The 21,296-nt window shown below is 61.4% G+C and overlaps 1 protein-coding gene across 1 annotated transcript; it reads left to right on the plus strand.

Annotated features, from left to right (window-relative positions):
• Positions 1 to 4,622: 4,622 nt before the first annotated feature.
• ADGRE5 (adhesion G protein-coupled receptor E5) lies at positions 4,623 to 21,217 on the plus strand. Its single transcript, XM_058290315.2, has 20 exons — positions 4,623 to 4,971; positions 8,977 to 9,027; positions 9,186 to 9,308; positions 9,787 to 9,942; positions 12,574 to 12,705; positions 13,214 to 13,360; positions 13,751 to 13,897; positions 14,004 to 14,047; positions 14,149 to 14,226; positions 15,594 to 15,771; positions 15,846 to 15,953; positions 16,304 to 16,527; positions 18,130 to 18,309; positions 18,845 to 19,036; positions 19,635 to 19,861; positions 19,943 to 20,009; positions 20,094 to 20,185; positions 20,278 to 20,446; positions 20,533 to 20,631; positions 20,717 to 21,217. Exons 1-20 carry the CDS (start codon positions 4,623 to 4,625, stop codon positions 20,744 to 20,746), a joined length of 2,793 nt encoding a protein of 930 aa, XP_058146298.1. The 3' UTR covers positions 20,747 to 21,217.
• The last annotated feature ends 79 nt before the right edge of the window (positions 21,218 to 21,296 follow it).

Here is a 21,296-nt window from a genome sequence, read left to right on the forward strand (position 1 = left end):
CCCCCCAGCTTGACCCCCGGGGCGCTGCTTATAAACGGTCTATTAATAGTCCCGCCCCCCCCCCAGGCCCACGTCACCGGTCCCCCAGGCGGCAACCAGTTAGCTCAGCTGGCAGGAGAAAAAGGAAGTGGGGGTTGCTAGGCGCTGAGGTTTGTTTGGGGGTTCAAGGGTGCCCCTTCCGTTTCCTGAATCGCTTCGTTTCCTAGAAGCCGAGAACATTGGGGTAACAGCCCCGCCCTCAGGGCATCGGGGGTGCTGGGACACTGGGCACAAACACACGTCCCCCCAACGCGGAGAGCGGCTACCCGGCCCCTCCGTGGCCTCCTGCTGCCCCAGCCGTGGCCTTTGGCCTTCCTTGCCTCGTCTTTCTCTGTAACCACCCCCTACCCGAGGGTATACCCTCCAGACCCCCGCTGCCCCCAGTTCCAACCTCCAGGAGACAGAGAGAGGCAGGGTGGTCCGGGGGCCTGGGGGGACCAGATCAGGGAGGCCCAAGTTCAGTGTCTCCACCCCCCATAGCCCAGCTTCTATATTTAGGAGGCTTGCTCAGCAGTGCCAGGGAGCTATAAAAAAAACTATAAATACGGCCCAGCTCTGCAGACTCCCCAGGCTGGGAAGGGTGGGGGCGGAGGGGCTCGGAGGGCGCCGGCGGGTGGGCTCTGAAGGGGAAACCCAGGTGTCCTTCCTGCAGGAGAAGACAAAGGACCATTGCCAGGCCTGCCTAGAGTCCGGGGTCAGGGTGGACCAATGGCCTGCCCCCCCCCCACCCCACCCCTGCTTTCCCTCGCTCCCTGCTGCTTCCTGGCATGGGGACAGCTGTCTGGGCTCACAATTGCCAGGCCGCCCTCCCGGAGCCGGCAGCCGGGCTCATCCGCGCGGGGGCTGGGTCGGTCCCTTCCTCTGCCATTGTCTCCCAGCCGGGGGACTTCCTGTTATGCCCCTCCCCCGAGGACCCCGGCTGACCCCTGCCCCAGCGCGGGTTGGCGTGGCTGCTGGGCACGGGCCGGTGGCCCCAGAGGCAGGGGGGCAGGACATGGGGAGTGGACAGCAGATCCCCAGCCCGACGCTGTTGTTGACTCCGTGGCCTCTCTGAGTCAAGGCCTCACAGTGTGCAAACTGGGTTTAGGATCCTTAGGGAAACCGAGGTTCAGAGAGGACCCCATCACCTGCCCGAGACCACTCTGCCCTGGAAGAGATGAAGCAGGGTTTGCGCGGCCCCTCTGACATAGGCCAGGGACTGCTCGGTGCCTCGAGCAAGTTGTTTCACCACTCCGTGCCTCGGTTTCCCCCTCTCTTGAGGGGAAGTCATAGCACCTGCCTGCTAGGGCACTGGGAGGGTGAGTGCAGTGGCTGTGGAGTGCTTAGACCAGGCGCCCAGTAGGTGCTCTATGAGCGCCGTCGTCTAAGTGTAACAGAACACAGCCCTGTTGTCGCAGGTACAAAATGATAATACATAAACCTAAAATATAAATAGTGTAAGATATATAAATAAATAGAGAGGCAAAATTTACAACGAGTATGTAATACTATATATGATAGGATTTTATTGTGTTGTTCTGGGGCCAGATCAGGAGACCCAGAGGGCATTGGGGGGGCCGCTGGGGAATCTGGGGGGGGGCAGGGTTGTGGGAAGGGGACTGGGTGGCCAGTGGGGGCACAGAGGGAGCCAATTTGCTTAATTACCAGGGACAGCCGGGAAACTTAGGGGCGGACTCGCTCAGAGGCTGCTGTTCTAACCAGAGCCAGAGAGTAAACAAAGTAGGCAGCTAAATTATATGGTGGGTGGCTGGAGAGAAGTGCTACAGGGGATAAATAAAGTGGGGGGTGTGTGGCGACCCCAGGGTGTCTCAAGTGACATTTTAGACAGCGGAGGGGTGTCCGGAGATGGATGAGCAAAAAATCTGAAGGAGGTGATCCCAAGGCAAGCTTGGGATTACCGGGGAGAGAGTTTCCGGATAGTGGGCATAGCCTGTGCAAAGGCCCTGGGGTGGGGCCGTGCCTGGTGTTTGCCTCTAGGAACACCAGAGCCTCCCTACAAAGGGGAGTTGGGGGGAAGAGGGAAGGGCAGGGAAGCCGAGTAGGAAAGGTCGTGCAGAGCCTGGGGGGCCCCGGAGAGCAGTTTGGATCCTGCTCTGAGGGAGGTGGGAGCCAGGGAGGGCTCTGGGGAAAGGAGGAACTTGACCTGACTGGGGCTGCTGTGCAGGGGACACGCCATGGAGACGGGGCTGGGAGCCGGGACACCAGGAGACCCCGGTGGGAGATGATGGGGGCTGGACGGGTGAGAAGTGGGTGGATTCGAGGAGACGGGGCGGGAGGAGAGGGCTGTCCCCACTCCTCTCCTCCCCAAAACGGCGGCAAATAATCGGAACTCTTTCCACTGCCATCACTGTTCCGTCCTCGCCCTGCTCTTCCAGGCGTTCGGCAGATGGGGAAACTGAGTCTCAGGGAGGCTAGCCCTGCTCCGGGGGCCCGAGGCACAGCCCGAGGTGGAGAGGAAGCAAGAGAATCAGATGAAGGTCAGGGAGGAGCCGTCGGATCTGCCTTCTGGGAGGAGGGACGCCCTGAGCCTGGAGGTGTCCAGCTTTCGGGGGGGTGGGTGGGTGGGAAGCCAAATTCCCCTCCTCTGGGGTCCCGGCAGGATCACGCTGCCATCCCCGGCCGGGTTAGGGTTAGGGTCAAGATTAGGGCTAGGGCTAGGGCTAGGGCTAGGGTTAGGGTTAGGGTCAAGGTTAGGGTTAGGGTCAAGGTTAGGGTTAGGGTCAGGGTTCGGGTTAGGGCTAGGGTTAGGGTTAGGGTTAGGGCTAGGGTTAGGGTTAGGGTCAAGGTTAGGGTTAGGGTCAAGTTTAGGGTCAGGGTCAGAGTTAGGGTTAGGGTCAGGGTTTGGGTTAGGATCAGGTTCAGGGTTAGGGTTGCCCCAGCAACTTGCCACCCGCCAGGTGCCTTCCAAGGGCATAATTGACTTGCCTCCCAGTTCTGCAAGTGCGGAGCCCGTCAGAGGGGCGCTGGTGGGGCCCGGCCCCGTCTGCAACCCGGAGTGGGGGGACACCTTCCCAGCACCCCGCTTCTTCTGGCGGTGCCCGGCCCCCCTGGATGTCCCTTGGCTGGCAGAGGGCTCACCCCATCCTCCTCCTCCTCCTCCGACAGCCCACGGCCGCCTTCTATCTGTCCCCTTGTCCGAATCCCCTCGTCTTCTAAGGACACCAGTCCCACTGGAGGAGAGCCCACCGTACTCGCCGATGACCTCATCTGAGCGAATTCCGTCGCCAACGACCCTGTTTTCCAAATAAGGCTGCCTTCTGAGGCCGTGGGGCAGAGAACTCCAGTATCTCTTTCCCAGTGGGGAAGGCAGTTCAACCCCTCGCGGGCAGGAAGGGGTTAATCCCGGGCCCGGGTGGGTGGGCAGGGGGCTCAAGCCCCCCCAAGATGTTCTCTGACTTTGGTCTCTGGAGGTTTCTTTCCCCAGGGCCCCTGACCTCTCTTTTCCTTAATAGAGTTCTTACCAGTCCTCCTTTTTGCATCTTGAGTGCATTCTTTTAAAAAAGGGGAGTCTAAAAGGAAAAAAAAATAAAACAAAATAAAAAAGGGAGTCTGTATCAGCATCCTCCTGGGAAAATCCTCCCCGCGGCTCCCATCATAGATAAAAATAAATATGAGTAGGCGGGACATCACACCAGGTATTTGACTTCCGGCTCTCCGTCCACAGGGAGGTAAATTCCTATCTGTCCCCAGCAGCGATTTCCTCCTGGACTTTGGACTCGTCACAGGGGTGGGCCACTTATGATGAGAGCAAACGATCTGTCCTTGAGCTAACTCGTCTGTAAAATGGGAATCAAACTGCAGTTACCTGAGAATGGGACCTGGTATAGATGCAGCGCTTTAGAAATAATCACCTTTCATTCTTTTTTTTTTTTTTCCTGGGTGAGGGATGTTTTTTTTCAAAGATGCGTAGATCACACAAAGTGTTTCATTAAAAAATATGAGGTTCCCATGTGCCCCACTCCCCACCCCTCCACATACTCCTCCCACATCAACATCCGTGTGGCACATTCATTGCATTGGATGAATACATTTTGAAGCTCTGCTACACTGCGTCTTTTATTCTTCATATTATTACTCTATGCCTTGAGATAGAAAGCAGTCATGGGATTTATTTTAAAAGGGAACCACTCTGCGGTCATGTGATTCTGTGTTGATTAACAGCCAGCGCGCCAGGAGCCCCTGATTTACAAAGTTTTCCCACCAAAGGAAACAGCCCAGAGGGGACAGCTCTAGGGACTTGGGGGCCCGACCCCGCGGGTCATCCAGCTGCCTCGGGTCCCTGAAGGGCCTTTTCCCACCCCAGCTCCTCTTTGGACGCTGCTTCTCCGAGCCTCAGTTTCCTCATCTGTCAAACAGGGGCAGGCAGGTCCTTGATGCTCAGACAGCAGCCCCGGTGACTCAGGGGGGTGCCGAGGCTTTCCCGCGTGGGGACCGGGAGCTCTTTGGACTTGGCCCCTGTCCAGCCTAGACGCCCCCCACCCATCCCCCGGGGGCGCCCACCCTGCGGGAGGAGAAGCGCCAAGCGGGCCCGTCCCTGCTGCCCCCACTTTTCCACCATGTAATCCACGGGGCCGGGTGCAGAAATGTCGGGGCCTCGGGCAGGAGGCGTGAAAGCAGGTTGCACGCCCCAGCCGCCGAGTGGGCGCGCGTCTCAGTGTGAGTGTGTGTGCGCGTGTGTGTGTGTGCGTGTGTGTGTGAGCGGCGCGCACGCGCGGCGCTCCAGGGTCCCCTTCCCTCCCTCCTTCCAGCTGCCCCGCCAGTTCCGGGGCGGGCCCTGGGCGCTGCCCCCACCCCGCCACCCCTGCATAAAGACCGGCCCCCCCGGGCGCGCGCCCAGCTGCCGGGGCGCGGCGACACGGGACGGGCCTGGCCGCTCCACCTCGCCGGCTGCGGCGCGACCATGGGAGGCCCACGGCGCTCCGGCGCTTCTAGGTGAGACCGCGGGGACCCCCCCCCCCCCACCCACCCTGGAGGGGGCGCGGAGGAGGCCCGGGCACGACCCCCACCCCGGGGGCCCCGCGGCGGCGGCGGCGGAGGAGCGCGGGGCGCGCGGAGCCAGCCACCTGCTCGGGCGCCCGCGTGCGCTCGGGGACGGGGACCGGCAGCGCCCGGGGACCCCCGCGTCCTGGCGGGGACCCCGCGGGGCTCCTAGGCGCCCGCGCCCGCTCCTGCAGGGCTCCGCCGGTTCCTTACGGGAAGGGGCCGGTTTGGCGCCTAATTGGGGAAAACTGAGGCACGGGGGAAGGGACAAGGGGACAAAAAGTGAGGTTTGGGATCCAGGAGGCGGCTGCTTTTAGTGTAGGGCACGCGGGTGGCGGGTGGGGAGCCGGGGGGGGCCCCTAACCGCCTCAGTGGCACGAGCGCCCCCAAATCTCCCATATCGCGCCGGGGGCCCAGCCCGGGGGGTTGGAAGGGGTTTTGCCAGCTTTGGACTTTTGTCGCCACTTCCCCCCCCCCACCCACCTCCGGGCTTCCCTTCCCGCCGCGCCCAGGGTGGCTCTAACGGTTATCGGGGCAGCTGGTTGCCTCGGCAACCAGGCAACAAAGAAAGGGAAGAAATGACATTCGGGGCGCAGGCAGAGCCCCGTCGCCCTGCAGGAGGCGGGGGCCGCCCGGGACGGGGAAGGGAATTCTGGCGCCCATGGGTGCGTCACCCCCCGGGGGCCAGCTCCCCGCCACCACCCCTACCCCCCCCCCCCCCCAGACCCGCCTTCCTCATCTGTCAAGCGGGGCAAGAGGAGTCCCCCCCCCCAATTTAGAGCTGGTTTAAGGGTTGCCCACACCGTTCTTTGGTGGGTTCGCGGTCAGAATTAAGTAAACAGTATTTCTGGTTTTTTGCTTTAGGTTTTAGAGCTGTGGCAGGTTTTGAGAAAGGATGCACAGCTGGCCTATCCCACCCCCACCGCGCTGGCCCCGTTTTCCCCTTTTTTGGGGGGGGAAGTCTTGCAGGAGCGTGGCCCATTTGTTACCAGGATGGGCCAACGGTTTTATCATTGTATTATATCGAAAGCTGGCTTTCGGTGTGTTGCACAGACCTAAGAATGGTATTTTAAGGATGATGTACTTACAGGGGAAGAAGTGGTGGGTTTGGGCTTGGGGTGTGTGGGGGGAGTTGAGCAGAGGTTCCAGAAGGGGGTGAGGGCCTCCTGCTGCCCCGGGAGCTCTGGGCAGGAATCTTCGAGGTGGGGGGGGGAGGAATGCTGGCTGCTGCTGGGAGCTCAGCTGGGAATGCACACCACATGGTGGATCTGGGAGAAGAAACAGCAGCTTTCCTGCTGGCTCCTGCTGGGGTGACTTCCAAGCCCCGCCCGGTGGAGGAGACCCGGCTGAGGCAGCCTCGGTGGTGGGAGCAGAAGGACCCCCTACCCAGGGGGCTGGGGACCTCGACCCTTCCCTGTCCCCCCTGCCCCCAGATCCCTCTGATCTGCTGGATTCTTCCTGAGCCTTCTCCGTGCCTCAGTTTCCCCTTCCGTACCACGGCCCCTGCCTCTGAGGGGTGGCCCTGAGCATTCGAGGAGCCACCTGGGGCTTTGGGGGACAGCAGGAGTTCGCCCAGGCCAGGAAGGCCATTTTGGGGTGTGTCCTGCAAAGAGGAAGTGGGTGCTAGCCGAGGGAGGGTGGGAGCTGGCTTAGCCCAGAGGCTGGAAGGGAGGAAAAGAGGAGTCTCGAGGCGAGGGGGGCGGTGCTGGGGTGTTCCAGGCCTCTGTTTACCCCTGCCGGGGGAGGGGGTCCCTGCCCTCCACAGCCAGAGGGGGCCCGAGTTTGGACTAGGGGGCTCCGTGGTCAGGAGTCTCCAGTGGTTTGTGCCCCGCCCCCACCCCCTCAAGCAGCACCCACAGCCGGCCACTCCCCTGGGAGCCCCCCCTCCAGGGGGCAAATGGGGGCACTTGGGCAGTGAGTCAGTCCCTCCCCTGGGCCCAGGAAGTGACTCATGCCTGCCCCACTCCCTCCCGGCCCCCCCGGCCCTCCCGCCCACAGCCTCCCTGAGGGTCTCCCCCTGGATTATGGGGTACACGCGGCCTCCGGCTCTCCAGCCCCGCTGGCGCCCCAAGGTCCCTCTCCCCTCCCCCTCTCGGGTCCCATCCCTCCCCCACTCTTTCGGATTCTCTCTCTCTGTTTCATTCTGATGCTGGGTCTTCTCGGTCTCCCTCTTTCAGTGACCTTTTTTTTTTCCTTTATGTTTTTTTAAATGTTGCATTCAAAAAACATGAGGTCCCCATATACCCGCACACACCCCACTTCTCCCACATCAACAGCCTCTTTCACCATCGTGGCACATTCACTGCATTTGGTGAATACATTTTGGAGCACTGCTTATATAGTTTACATTGTAGTTTACACTCTCCCCCGGTCCATTCAGTGGGTTATGGCAGGATATATAAAGTCCAGCATCTGTCCCTGCAATATCATTTAGGACAACTCAAAGTCCCAAAAATACCCCCACATCACATCTCTTCTTCCCTCTCCCTGCTCTCAGCAGCTACCATGGCCACTTTCTCCACATCAATGATACAGTTTCTTCCATTACTTGTCGTAATAGTTCCATAGTAGAATATCAGCAAGTCCACTCTAATCCGTACTCTGTTCCTCCATCCTGTGGACGCTGGATGGTGATGTCCACTCCCCCTTAGATTAAGAGGAGGTTTAGCTTCGTCTGTAGTCTGACTTCACCGCCCCCCTCTATCTCTAATTCCATCTCTTTCCCAGGGCTCTTTCCTTATCTTCCTTTGTCTCTTATCTCTTCTCTCTCCCTCCCTCTATAGCCCTGTTTCCTCCCTCACCCACACTCTTTCTCTCATTATCTCTCTCTCTGGGAATGATAAGGGGTCCCCCACCTCCGAAGCCCCAGGTGGCTTGAGGGGGACTCCCCAAGGACTTGCCCTTGGAATGGGGTCCCCCTTAGCTCAGGAACAGGGGAGAGGAGTGAACGGGTGTGGCAGGACACGGCCCTTTGCGGTCCTGAGGTGGGACCCTGGCCTCGGGACCCTGGCGCCAGCAGGAGGGTCAGTGTGCTCTGGGTGTGGCGAGCGTGGTGGGGGGTGCTGGAGCCCGGTAGAGCTTTGAGGGGCCGTGGGGTGGGGGAGCTGAGAGAACACCCCCGCCCGCTCCTTCCTTTTTTCATCCAGAAACGGTAGGGTGCAGTAACCACGGAAGCGCACGGGGCAGCACCCACGAGGGTAATCCCCCTGATGCTTCAGAAAGTGGGTCCCATCGTAGCAGAGAAGTCGGGTGTCCGCGGTATCAAAGGCTGGGACACGAGAACTCAGAGAAGGAAGTTATTTATTTTGATCTCCAGGCGACTCCTTTCCTAATAAAAACCAAGCCCCGAATTTTGGGTTCCCTTTTATACAGAAAAGATAGAAGGGTGGGGAGTTAAATGGTGCTTTTATGAAAGAAAACTTCTTTCCTCGTTAGTAAAGTGTTTATCTGAGTACCAGGTATGTTTTGAATTAAAGTCCCCCCCACATTTCCGGCGAGCTTGAATAAGCATATCCACACATTTCAAGTGAGCTTGAATTAAAATCTCCCCGGCCTTCCGTCTGGACGCAACTTTGAATACACATTCCGTCTTACATCCTTTTTGAACTTTTAAAGCTTGTAGGGCTTATATGACTTATTTGGATTTCTAGAGACTAGGCACACTTGGATACAGAATTAGATTGTTTTGAATTGATGCACAGGAGATATTATACCCTCATCGCCCCCACACTCGGTGAATGGGGAAACCGAGGCACGGCATGGCGAGCCCCTGGCTCCCGTCTGTGTTCTGGCCACCGCCCCCCTGCCCACAGGGTGGGAGAGCAGGCAGCTGGAGCCAAGACCCCCCTCCCCCAGCCCCCCCCAATCCTGAAAGCTGCCCAGCTGGGGCTGCGGGGGGGGCCCCTGGGCGCCCTCTACTCTCTCCTGGTTTGTGACTCCCCTCCTTTCTTCCTCCAGCGCTCGGCCTCTTGCTGATTCTGTCGGAAGGGGGATGCCAGAAACCGACAGGTGAGTCCGCTGGGAGCACGTCTGTCCGCAGCCAGAGCCCAGGGCAGGGGCCCTGCACCTGCACAGAGAGGCAGGGGGAGGCCAGGGCGGACCCCCTTTCCCCACCGCCCAGCCCCTGCCCAGCCCTCGCCTCCTGACCCCCGGCTCTCCGCCCCCAGCGCCCTGCGCGCCGTGGTGCTCCCAGCACTCCACGTGCGTCAGCGCCACCGCCTGCCGCTGCCATCCGGGATTCACTTCCCTGTCGGGGGAGATCAGCAGCAGCTTTGACGAGCCCTGCGAAGGTACAGACGCCCGGGGCAGGGAGGGCACAGCGGAGAATGTGGGTGGCACCTGGGAGGGTCATCCGGGGCGTCCTGGTCACAGAAAAGAGAAAGCAAGAGACAGGAAGGTGGAGAGAGGAGAAGTGATTAAGCATGGCTTCCCGGAGAGACGGGAGCTGGGAATCTGGGCTCTGCGCCTCAGTTTACCCTCCCAGTAAGTGGAGAAGAGGACGCGAAGCTTCCCGTCCCCCCCCACACACACCTTGGCCCTTGCCCACCGTGTCTGAATCGGGGGTGCCAGCCAGCAGACCCGGGGGAGCTGAGTGGCCTTCAGGAACGGCTGGCTCCAGCCGCAGCTGTGCGGCCTCAGAGTCTCATTCTTTCCAGAAGACGCCAATGAGTCCATTCATCACTGATGAATTAATCTTTCTGAAAGACGGAGGGGCGGGGGGTTAGGGGCTCTCTGCCCTGAGGGAACTCTGCCCCTGTTGTTTTCCAGACATCAACGAGTGTGCGCCGCCCATGACGGTGTCCTGTGGGAAGCTGGCCCAGTGCAGGAACTTGGAGGGAAGCTACGAGTGCGAGTGCAGCGCGGGCTACGTGCTCCCTTCGGGGGGAAAAACATTCAGGAATGAGAGTGAGAACAGATGTCAAGGTAAGAAACACCCAACAGCCCGCCGATTCCTCTCCATCCGGTTTTGGGGTCCCCAGAGCCGTTCCTGTGGAGTCCAGTGGGGGGCAGGGCCCTGCTGACACCTGCAGTGCTGGGCGTAAGTGACACAGGTGTGCCATGCACCTGTCCCCGCCCCCATCACGGAGGGTGGGACCCGGATGCGCGTACCAGTGGGCCACTGGCCGGGGCGCTTATATGAGCATCACCGTCAACATTGAAGCGGTGAGAATATTGCAGTTTTGTCTTCTCAAACAAGAGAGCGCAGGAGTCCCTCTCTTTTCCCGGTAAAAACCAAAGCAGCTTTGCATTTTGTGAACGGTGAGACCTTGGGCAAGTTACTTCTCCTCGCTTTGCCTCAGTTTGCCCAACTGTAAAGGGAGGGGACAGCCCTGGTGCTGGACTCATAGAATTGCCAGGAAGGTAGATGAGATTACGGAGGCACTAGCAGCTCCGGGCTCATCAGAGGTGCTCTCTCAGCGATGGCTGTTTTTATTATTTCGTTTTGGTTGCTTGGTTGGTTGTTTTGAGGTACTGGGGGCCAGGGAGTGAACCCTGCGTGTGGGAGGCTGGTGCTCAACCCCTGAGCCCCATCAGCCCCACCCTGAGTTCGTTTATTCGTTTGCTTGTTGTTTGCGTTTGTTTTTTTTTTAGGAGGCACTGGGATCTGAACCCAGGACCTCCCACATGGGAAGGCCAGGGAGTGAACCCTGTGTGTGGGAGGCTGGTGCTCAACCCCTGAGCCCCATCAGCCCCACCCTGAGTTCGTTTATTCGTTTGCTTGTTGTTTGTGCTTGGTTTTTTTTAGGAGGCACTGGGATTTGAACCCAGGACCTCCCACGTGGGAAGCAGGTGCTCAACCACTGGAGCACATCTGCTCCCGGGCTGCTGGTTTTTTAAATTTTAATTATTAACTGCTGGCTGCACACTCACCAGGGCGGGCCCTCAGGGAGCATCTGCCGGCACCCATCCCCGCCCTGCCGGCACCCATCCCCGCCCGGCCGGCCCCACCCCTTGCCCTGGCCAGGCCCAGGACCGTCAGCCCTTCCAGTCGTCACCGGCCTTTGCCCCGTGTCCAGGGGAGCCCGCTGGGGCGGGGAGGGGGCTTCAGGCATCTGCAGAGGGGAGCTGGCAGAGGGCACCTGGGAGCCACGGCTCACCTGGAGAGAGGGGGTTAGAGGAAAGTCCAGAGAGTGGGGTGAGGACGTGACCGGCTCAAGCAGGCCTGCCCTGCTGCAGCGAGGAGCGGCGGCCTGGCCCAGCCCTTCCCTCCTGGCCCCACGTGCGGGCAGTGGGCGGCCCAGCCTGCCTGGTGAGCGGGAGAGGGGCAGGGCAGGGGGGCTGTGCGCTGGGGACCCGTGTGGAGCCCGGTGGGGGCCCCGTCTGTGGCGCTGCTGACCGTCACGGGCCCACACGCCCAGCTCTGGGGAGCCGTGGACACTGCTCCCCGGTGGACACAGCTCTGGGGAGCAGGGACACGGCTGGTTTCCAGCCCCCTGGGCCGGATACCCTTGTGCAGTGAACAACCTGGGCGACTGCCCACAGTGATCATGGGTCCCCCGCCGTGTCCCGGGGAGGCTCCCGTCAGCTCCTGGCACGGGGAAGAGGGTGGCGACAGAGGAGGCATGTTGCCATTTTTAGAAACAGACCAGGGCAGAGAGAGCCGAGCCGTGGAGAGGTTGGAGGGCTGCCCGGAGGACCTCGAGATGTGTGGAGGGGAGAGAGCAGTGCTGGGGGGAGCAGGGCCTGCGCCTGCTCAGTGAGGGGCTCAGTCCAGCCCGAGCCTGAGGACTCCCCATGCCACGGCCTCGCCCCACTCTGGCCCGGGCCACACCTGAGGACACGGCCCATGGGACCTGACGGACACGGGGCCTCTGTCCCTGCTCCTCGCCTCCGACGTTCTCCCTGGCCCAGAAGGGCCCTTCGGGGTCCCCGCGTGCCCGCTCTTCTCCGGCTTCCGGTGCACAGAAGTTTGGCACGTCCACTTGCCCATCTGGCCTCTTATTTGTGTCAAAAACAAAGGCGTGGCAGTGGAATTATTTGTCAACGCAGGCGGCGCTCCGCGGCCTCTTGGCCAGCGTCAGTGACAACTGGGGGCACCTCGTGCCCACGTGTGCCTCGGCTGGACCTTCCTGTGCTCGGCCACGCCCAGAAGCTTCCCCCAGACCAGAAGGACCCGGGACCCCGTTTGAAAATCACAAGGGACACGCAAGGCCAGCCCTGCCCCGATTGCAAGGACAGCCCAAGCAGTACTCGGGCCAGCGAGCAGCCGCTCTGGGGGGACGTCGGGCCAGAGGCCGCCTCCAGCCGGAGAGTCACCCCCCTCAAGAACTGAGATCGGGGCGTCCTGCCCCGTTTCCCGAAAGCCCGCCGTGGCCCAAGCGCCGCCTCCGCAGCTGTCACAGGCGGCCGTGCCGTCCCCGCCCTGGCTCCGAGCTGGCCGACGGGGAGGACATCTGGGGACAGCGGAGCTTCGCTCGCCCGGAGGACGCCCGCGTGTGGACTGGGCACAGCGCCCGCTCACCGGGGAGGAGAAGGGCCTTCTGGAACCTTCCACGCCAGGACAAGCTGCCCGCAGCCAGCAGGTGTCCATCCCTCCTCTCCTTCCCCTTGCAGACCTGGACGAATGTCGACAGGACCCCAGAATCTGCAGGGGGCGAAGCCTCTGCATCAACACCCAGGGAAGCTATACCTGCCAGTGCCTGCCTGGCTTTCGGCGAGACCCGGGGGACCCGAGCCTGTGCACAGGTAGAGGCCCCTGGAGGCCGGACAGGGCGCGCCGCCCGAGGAGGAGGGACGAGGACTCGCCTCCCAGGAAGGGCCCTGCACGGGGCCGGGAGGCGCAGGCCCTTCTGGAACTCGGCTCCCTGGCAGAGCTCCTGCCTCTGAGACCACCCACCCCGGCCTCGCCCCCCAGAGTAGAAGGAGCCACTTCCGGTTCTGAGCAGGGGAGCCTCGAGCAGGGCTAGGGAAGAAGCCAGTGAGAATTCGTGGGTAGGAAGTACAGCTCCTGTGACTCAGTTTCCCTCCTGGACTGTTTCACCTCCTGTAAACCAGAGACGATGGTCCCTGCCTTTCCCGTCCTCCCGGGAGGCCACTGTATGTTGCTTTGAGAAAAAGTGGAAGGTCACCAGGTGGCTGCTCTCACAACAGTTCCATCCAGGGCAGGGCAGTGAGAAGTGGGAAGTGGTGAGGTGAGCTGGGGAGGCCTGAGCCAGGCGGGGGCAGGGCCTCTGACCTCTGACTTTGTCCCCAGACGTGAACGAATGCACCTCGGGGCGAAACCCGTGCCACAGCTCCACCCACTGCCTTAACAAAGTGGGGGGCTACCAGTGCCGCTGCCGACCCGGCTGGAAGCCAGCGCCGGGGTCCCCCAATGGCCCAAACACCACCGTGTGCGAAGGTGCAGAGCTCAGAGCCCACCCGCCCTAATCAATAGCCCGATCCCACGTGTGAGGGCACCCGCTCCACCCAAGCCGCAGCTGGAGGCCCCCGCCGAGCCAGGCTGGATGTGCAAAGATCTGGGGTGCAGGGAAGGGGCTGAGGGCCGGGGGCAGCCTGGGGACCCCCGCAGCAGCCTATTTCCAGCCGGAGGAAGGGGTTTCAGTACTTTCACACCTGAGCATCTGCAGGGGCTCACCTGTGACTTCCCACAATCCCCGCCGTGTCCACTCTCTGGGATGCGGATCACCACGGGGCGTCTCCCCCAGCCAGGAAGAAGGGGCGCGGGGCGCGCAGAGGAGGGGGCCTGAACTGGCTGGACGGGGCCTGACCCTCTCCTCTGTGTCCGCAGATGAGGACGAGTGCAGCGCCGGGAAGCATCGGTGCCACGAGTCCACCTACTGCGTCAACACTGTTGGTGCCTACGTGTGCCGCTGCCGCCGAGGCTGGGTGCCCAAACCGGGGTACCTGAATAACCAGAATACCACCGTCTGTACAGGTGCGTGGGCTCACCTGACCCCCGACCCCGCCCCGGCCACATAGACACACAGACACACGCGCACTCCCCCCTTCCCACCTAATGAAGCGCCTTCCTGTCCCTGCAGTGTCCATCCCCCCCTGGGCCCCGCCCCCCGGAAGCAGCAGCCAGGTGAGTGGCCCCAGCAGGTGAACCGTTGGCACGGCACGCCATGCCCTCCCCTTTGTCCTTGGGGTCTCTGACCCCTCCTGTCATCTCCCTTCTCTCCCCAGGCGCTCTCCCGCTTCTTTGGCAAAATCCAGGACCTGTGCAGAGAGTTCAAGCCAGCCACAGCCCAGAGCACCATCCAGGTAAGAGCGGGGCCTGGGGGGACCCCTGGACCGTGCAGGGGTGGCTGGGGAATGTGGGTGGAGGCAGCCCTTAGCCCGAGCCAGGGCCTGTGGTCAGACACGCGTGTCTGTATGCAGAATATACACACACGGACACATTTACACAAACGCAGAGGAACGGATACACCCCGACACGCGCACACACATGTGACTCGTACAACGACTCCGCTGCGGAGTGAGTCGCAGCCTCTGGAGCTGCCCGCAAGGGTTGGGATCCCGGCTCTGCCACTTCCTGCTGTGTGACCTCAGGCAAAGGACATCCCCTCTCTGAGCCTTTTTCTTCATTGGCAACCCAGGCATGAAAATGGTGCCTACTCCACAGAGTCAGTGAAAGGATTAAATGAACTAAAAAGAAGTAAAGCTCAGAGAAGTGGACCTTTCACCAGTTAGCCTTATATATAGAAGAATGAGCATGTGTTTTAGTCCAGTGCTCTCTGCCAGGAAATGAACTGTTTACATAATTTTATTTTATTTTTTAAAAAGATTTATTTATTTATTTATTTCTCTTCCCCCACCCCCACCCCGAGTGTCTCTTCTCTGTGTCTATTTGCTGTGTCTTCTTTGTTCGCTTCTGTTGTTGTCAGTGGCATGGGAATCTGTGTTTTTTTTTTGGTTGCATCATCTTGTTATGTCAGTTCTCTGTGTGTGTGGCACCACTCTTGGGCAAGCTGCACTTTCTTTTGCACTGGGCGGCTCTCCTTATGGGGCGCACTCCTTGCGCGTGGGGCTCCCCTACGCGGGGGACACCCCTGCGTGGCAGGGCACTCCTTGTGCGCATCAGCACTGCGCATGGGCCAGCTCCCCCGTTTAAATGTTCAGTTGCCACGTTTTTTAAAAAGTAAACATAAGCAGGTGAAATTAATTGTAATATCTTAATCAAAATATTTACCCAAAACACCGCCATTTCCAACATGGAATTATTTTTTTTTAAATGAAGATGGCTCACGTGCTTTTTTTTTCATACCGTCTTTGAAATCTGACGTGTGCTTTACGCGCCGTGTGTGTTAGCTGGGATCAGCCTCTTGCAAACCTTGGTAGCCACAAGTGGCTTTTGGTTCCCATAGGGGACAGTGCAGACTTAGAACGGTGCCTGGCACATGGCACACAAACATTCAGCACTGCCCTTGCGTATATATGTGCAGGCCCAGGCACACGCCCCAGGCGGGTATTTGTTTTCTGGCTACTGCAGTACCTCTAGGAGTCCCTTGTCTCTCAGGCAACCCGGTGGGTCTCAGGTCTGCCCCCCAGTGGCCGATGAGATTAGGGTCCTTTCAGGCAGCCCCTTCAGCCCAGTGGTTCAGCCCCCTTGTCACCCCTTCGTCGCCCAGAATCTAGTCAACTTCGTGGATGAGCTGCTGGACGTCGCCGGGGACCTGGAGGCCCTGAACGTGTCCGATCGGTACCGCCTGGCCACCCAGCTGCTCTCGGGCCTGGAGGAAATCCTGAGGACCATGGCGGAGACCTTGTCCGAAGGCCCCCTGACCTACCTGAGCCCCGGGAACACAGGTGAGGCCCGCTCTGGTCCTGCCCCCGCCCCCGCCCCGCCCCCAGCACCCCCGTTCATGCCCCGCTTCCCTCAGAGCTGTCCCTGATGGTCCAGGAGAAGGCGGCTGGGGACGTCACCGTGGGCCAAAGCCACGCGCGGATGCAGCTCAACTGGGACGTGGCAGCCAGAGGCAAGGAGTCAGGTAAGGGCGGGGGGTCAGGTAGGGGGGCCCCGGGCGAGAGGGAAGGCTTCCCAGGGGGGCTAATGCCAGGGTGGGGTTCCGGATATGTTCCACCTGGGCGCTGATTCATTTGGGGGGGCCGCAGGCTTCATGGGGGGACGTGGTAAAGAGGAGGAGATCTCACCTGAGCACCTGAGGGCTCCTCCAGCGGGGCCCCGCCCACTCCCGAAGGCAGGGGCTCCGGTGCCCTCAATTCGGGTTGTGGCACGCGGCACACCCCCCCTGCACGGGGCGCAGGGAGCTTTCAGGTGCGAGCTCTAGCTGCAGGGCGAGGGCGGAGGAGGCAGCGGCACCTCTTTGTCTGTCCCCAGGTCCCACGGTGGTGGGCTTCCTCTCCTGTAAGAAAATGGAGAAACTGCTGGCCAACGCCTCCTTGGAACTGGGTCCCGCGCAGAAAGCCGAGTTGGCAGAGGTCTACCAGAGCCCCGTGAACAGTGCCCGGCTCCGGCTCCTCTCGGCCGTCAGCTCCGTCTTCCTGAGCAACGACGACACGCAGAATCTCAGCTCCCCGGTCAACTTCTCCTTCTCCCACAGAGTGAGTCCTGGGAGGGGAGGTTGCGGGGTGGGGGCGGGGGGGGTCAGCCCCTCTGCAGCCTTCATTTCCCCCTTCCATGCACTCTGCCCCTGGCCACCTGGCTCCTTCCTCAGACCCACCCCAGGGCCTTCGCACATTCTGTTCCCTCAGCCTGGCACACCCTTCCCCCTGGAGGCTTATGCCTGTCTCTTTCCAGTCTTTGCTCAGATGTCACCTTCTAACCCAGGCCTTCCCTGACCTATTTAAGCACAACCTGCAGTCCCTCCCCCCATTTCCCCAGATGCTGTTTTTTAATGTTTTATTTTTTTATTGAAGTAGATCATTCATACATGAACACACATAAACAATAAGTGTCGAGTAAAGACTGTGAACTTACAAAATAAACATACGTAACATCACACCGGGGTCTCATACCCCTGCACCAACTCTGCATTGGTGTGAAACATTTGTTACTACCAAATATTACTACCAGCTACATTCCTTATCTTACATTTGGTGTATTTTTCCCCCAACTCCTACTATTTTTTTTTCATATATTTTTGTTACAGATACTGTCAACTCGCAAAACAGTCCTACAGATGTGTAGATTTCCCATACAACTCCACGCTCTGGTGGAACATTTGTTACGGATTATGAGACAATATCATCAGACTACTGCCACCAATCACGGGCCATAGCGTGCATTTGGCACACTTTCCCATACACCTCCGTTATCAACACAGTACAGCTTGACATCGATGCGAGAATATTACAGTACTGCTATTAACCACAGCCTGTAGGTCACACCAATCGTAGTTTTCCCGTGTTTCTCCATATTCAGGCGCTGTTTTTCATGCGTACAATTTGCCATACTGTACAATGTGGTGGCATTTGTTACGTTCACAGGATTGCCTTACCGTCAGCAGCATTCATTACCGTGCTCTCTCCTCACCCAAAACAGCAACTCCGTCCCCGTTAAGCGGTACCCCCTCTTTCCCCGCACCACCCCTGGAACCTCTAATCCCCTTTGTCTCCATGAACGTGCTTATTTTAGATACTCCATGTAGGTGGGAGCATACAATATACGTGACTTTTGCCTTCTCTTCTTAGCATAACGTTTCCGACGTTCTTTTCACGTTGTAGCATGTGGCACAGAATTCCATTCCTTATTTTTACCGAACGAAAAAGTCCTGTGGATGGATGGACCACATGCGTTGGTCCCTTCATCTATCCGTGGACATTTGGGTTGGGCTCTTTTTTTTTTTTCAGTATTTATTTTTTTAATGTTACATTAAAAAAAATATGAGGTCCCCATATACCCCCCACCCCCCTCACCCCACTCCTCCACCCATAACAACAACCTCCTCCATCATCATATTTTGATTTAATGGCTCTCGTCACCTTCTGAGATACTCCCCGGTTCACTTATTAATCAACCTCGTTATTTAGAGTCTGTCTCCCCCACTATCTCCCGAGGGCAGGGGTTTGTCTCCCCTGCTCACTGCCGCGTCCCCAGGTCTGGCACCCAGTAGAACTTGCCAGATGAGAAAGGAGCCCTCCCCGAGCCCTGGACCTGAGAAGGGGCCCAGGCCGGCCTCCCTGAGCAGCCCCCTCTGCCCACAGACAGAGAAGCCGGGGCCACGGCAGGAGCTGCTCTGTGCCTTCTGGAAGGGGAGCGGTGACAATGGCGGGCAGTGGGCCACCACGGGCTGCCGAAGGCTGGGCGGCCAGGACGGCTACTCGGTCTGCCAGTGCGACCACCTGAGCAGCTTCGCCGTGCTCATGGCCCACTACGACGTGCAGGTGAGCGCCCGCAGGTGGCCAGGGAGGCTTGGGGGGTGACAGCCAGCTACCAAGCGTGCAGCTTGGCCTTGCCAGGGCCTGCTCCGTTCAGCGCCCCCTCACCCGTAGTCCAAGAATATTCGAGGCTTAGCACCACTTTCTTGGTGGCCACAGGCAATGGCGTCACGGGAAAGCCAGCCTCGGCGGCAGGGGAGGCCGGTGGGGTCCAGGCTAAAGGCGAGGTGATAGGCGTGGCCACACGGGAGATGAGGGCAGGGGTGGGCTGGGTCCGAGCGCTGGAAACAGGGCGCGGGCAGGTGAGGCTTCCTGGGGGCCTTGGCCAGAGGAGTCCCAGTGGGTGGAGGGTGGGGGGCAGGAGCGGGGAGAGAAGAGGGGATCCCTGCTGTGCCCCCGGGAGGCTTTTTCTTAGGATGAGCGCGACAGAGCAGGCGTCTGTAGATGCTGAAGGCAAACGAGGGGCGAGGACCGGGAAGGTGGGGATGGCGGGTGCGCCCGGTGCCGCAGCCCGAGCCCCGCGCGCCCCTCTCGCCCGCAGGACCCGCAGCTGGCCCTGATCACCAAGGTGGGGCTGGGGCTGTCGCTCGTCTGCCTGCTGCTGTGCATCCTCACCTTCCTGCTGGTGAGGCCCATCCAGGGCTCGCGCACCACCGTGCACCTGCACCTCTGCATCTGCCTCTTCGTGGGCTCCGCCGTCTTCCTGGCCGGCATCGAGAACCAGGGCGGCCAGGTGAGAACCAGGGCGGCCAGGTGCGCAGCGCGCAGGTGCGCAGCGCGCAGGCAGGCCCCGCCCCGCCCCCGTGCCAGCCCCGCCCACCCCGAGAGTTTCTGCCCGCCCTCGCCCCGCCCCTCGATGACGTAACCACAGCCCCCCCCGAGGACGGGCTCGGGCCCCGCCCACTCAGTTCTGGCGGGCCTTGCCCCGCCCCTCGATGACGTAACCACAGCCCCGCCCTCGAAGCCCGTCCCGCCCGCTCAGTTCTTGCGGGCCTTGCCCCGCCCCTCAGTGGCGTAGCTACGGCCCCGCCCATCGAGGGCCGCCTCGGCCCGCTCGCCCCTCCGCGCTGACGTGGCCCCGCCCACCCTGAGTTCTGGCGGCGCAGGCGGCCTGTGTCCCACCCCTCTGACGTACACACGGCCCCGCCCACCGAGGGGCTGCTTTTGCGGGGCCCCGCCCCGCCCAGGAGTTCTGGCCGCACGGGCCGGCCCACCTGCCCCGCCCACCCGCCCGCTAACCCCGCCCCGCGCTGACGCGGCTCCGCCCGCCCGCCCGCCCGCCCGCCCGCAGGTGGGGCTGCGCTGACGCGGCCCCGCCCGCCCGCCCGCAGGTGGGGCTGCGCTGCCGCCTGGTGGCCGGGCTGCTGCACTACTGCTTCCTGGCCGCCTTCTGCTGGATGAGCCTCGAGGGCCTGGAGCTCTACTTCCTGGTGGTGCGCGTGTTCCGGGGCCAGGGCCTGGGGCTGCCCTGGCTCTACCTGATCGGCTACGGCGTGCCCGGCCTCATCGTGGCCGTGTCGGCGGCCGTCCGCCCCCGGGGCTACGGCCGCGACATCTAGTGAGTGCGGGCGGGCCGGGAGCGCGGCGGTGGGGGGGCGGGCCGGGGGTCCCCGCGGCCCTGACGCACCCCCCTCCCCAGCTGCTGGCTGGATCCCGAGCACGGCTTCCTCTGGAGCTTCCTGGGCCCCGTGACTGTCATCCTGCTGGTAAGTGCCCGCGCCTCCCCGCACTCCCTCACTCTGCCCTGGGGCGCTCCCGGGGCACCCCCTCACCCGCCGCGTCCCACCCAGGGCAACGCTGTCATCTTCGTGACGACCGTCTGGCGGCTGACTCAGAAGTTCTCCGAGATCAACCCGGACATGAAGAAGCTGAAGAAGGCGAGGTAAGGCCAGGGGCAGCTGCTGGGCGGGGGGCCGCCCAGAGGCGCCGTCCCTGCAGCCCGGCCCTGCCTTCCCGCCTTCCCGCCGCCCGCAGGGTGCTGACGGTCACGGCGGTGGCGCAGCTCTGCGTGCTGGGCTGCACCTGGGTCTTCGGCCTCTTCCTCTTCGACCCGCACAACCGTGTGCTGTCCTACACCTTCACCGCCCTCAACTGCCTGCAGGGCCTCTTCCTCTTCCTGCTGCACTGCCTGCTCAACAAGAAGGTGGGCGCGGGCGGCGGCGGGTGGGCTCGGGGTGCCCCCCGGCCCGGGCCACCCCTCACGGCCCTCACGGCCCTCCTCGCCCGCAGGTGAGGGAGGAGTACCGCAAGTGGGCCTGCCTGGTGGCCGGCAGCAAGTACTCGGAGTTCGCCTCCTCCACCTCGGGCTCCAGCCAGCAGCAGACGCGGGTGAGGGACGCCCCGGGGAGGGGCTGCGGGCCGCGGGGGGGCCGGGGCTCGGGGCTCACGGCGTCCTTCTTCCCCGCACACCCAGGCCCTCCGGCCGTCGGAATCGGGCATGTGACGGCGGCGCCAGCCTGAGCCTCGCGGCCCCTGGCGCCTCAGCAGCTTTTGCACGGGCTGAAGACTGCCCCTCCTCTCCCACCGCTCTGCTCCCCGCTGCCTCCGGCCTCGGCCCCGCGCTCGCCGGGGAGAGGGGGTGACCGCTGGGGTCCGGCGCCCAGCCCCAGCCCGCCCGGCCGAGGCGGCAAGTTGAGTTGCCCGTCTCATCTGGGGTGCGGGCAGGTGCAGGCCCCGGGACAGGCCGAGGGCCTGGGTGCTGGGGTGCCACTTCCCCCCAAAGCTAAGACTGATGTCAGGGGCGGGGCGGGGCGGAGCCCCCCAGTCCTACCACCTGAGTGTCACGGTACAGACACCCCTGTCCGCAGGGGACTCTTCGCTGTTTTGAAGGTTATGGATGTTTTGTAATAATATATTTTTTTTTGTCTAAACTTTTCAATGTTGATATAAAAATTAAACATCGTGCTGATACCAACTGGCGACAGCGTCATGCACTGGCCAGGCCCACGGTGCTGAGATGTGGGCTGACAGCCGCGAACAGAGCGGACGGGAGC

Source organism: Dasypus novemcinctus, chromosome 30, assembly GCF_030445035.2.
Source record: "Dasypus novemcinctus isolate mDasNov1 chromosome 30, mDasNov1.1.hap2, whole genome shotgun sequence".
Taxonomy (NCBI): domain Eukaryota; kingdom Metazoa; phylum Chordata; class Mammalia; order Cingulata; family Dasypodidae; genus Dasypus; species Dasypus novemcinctus.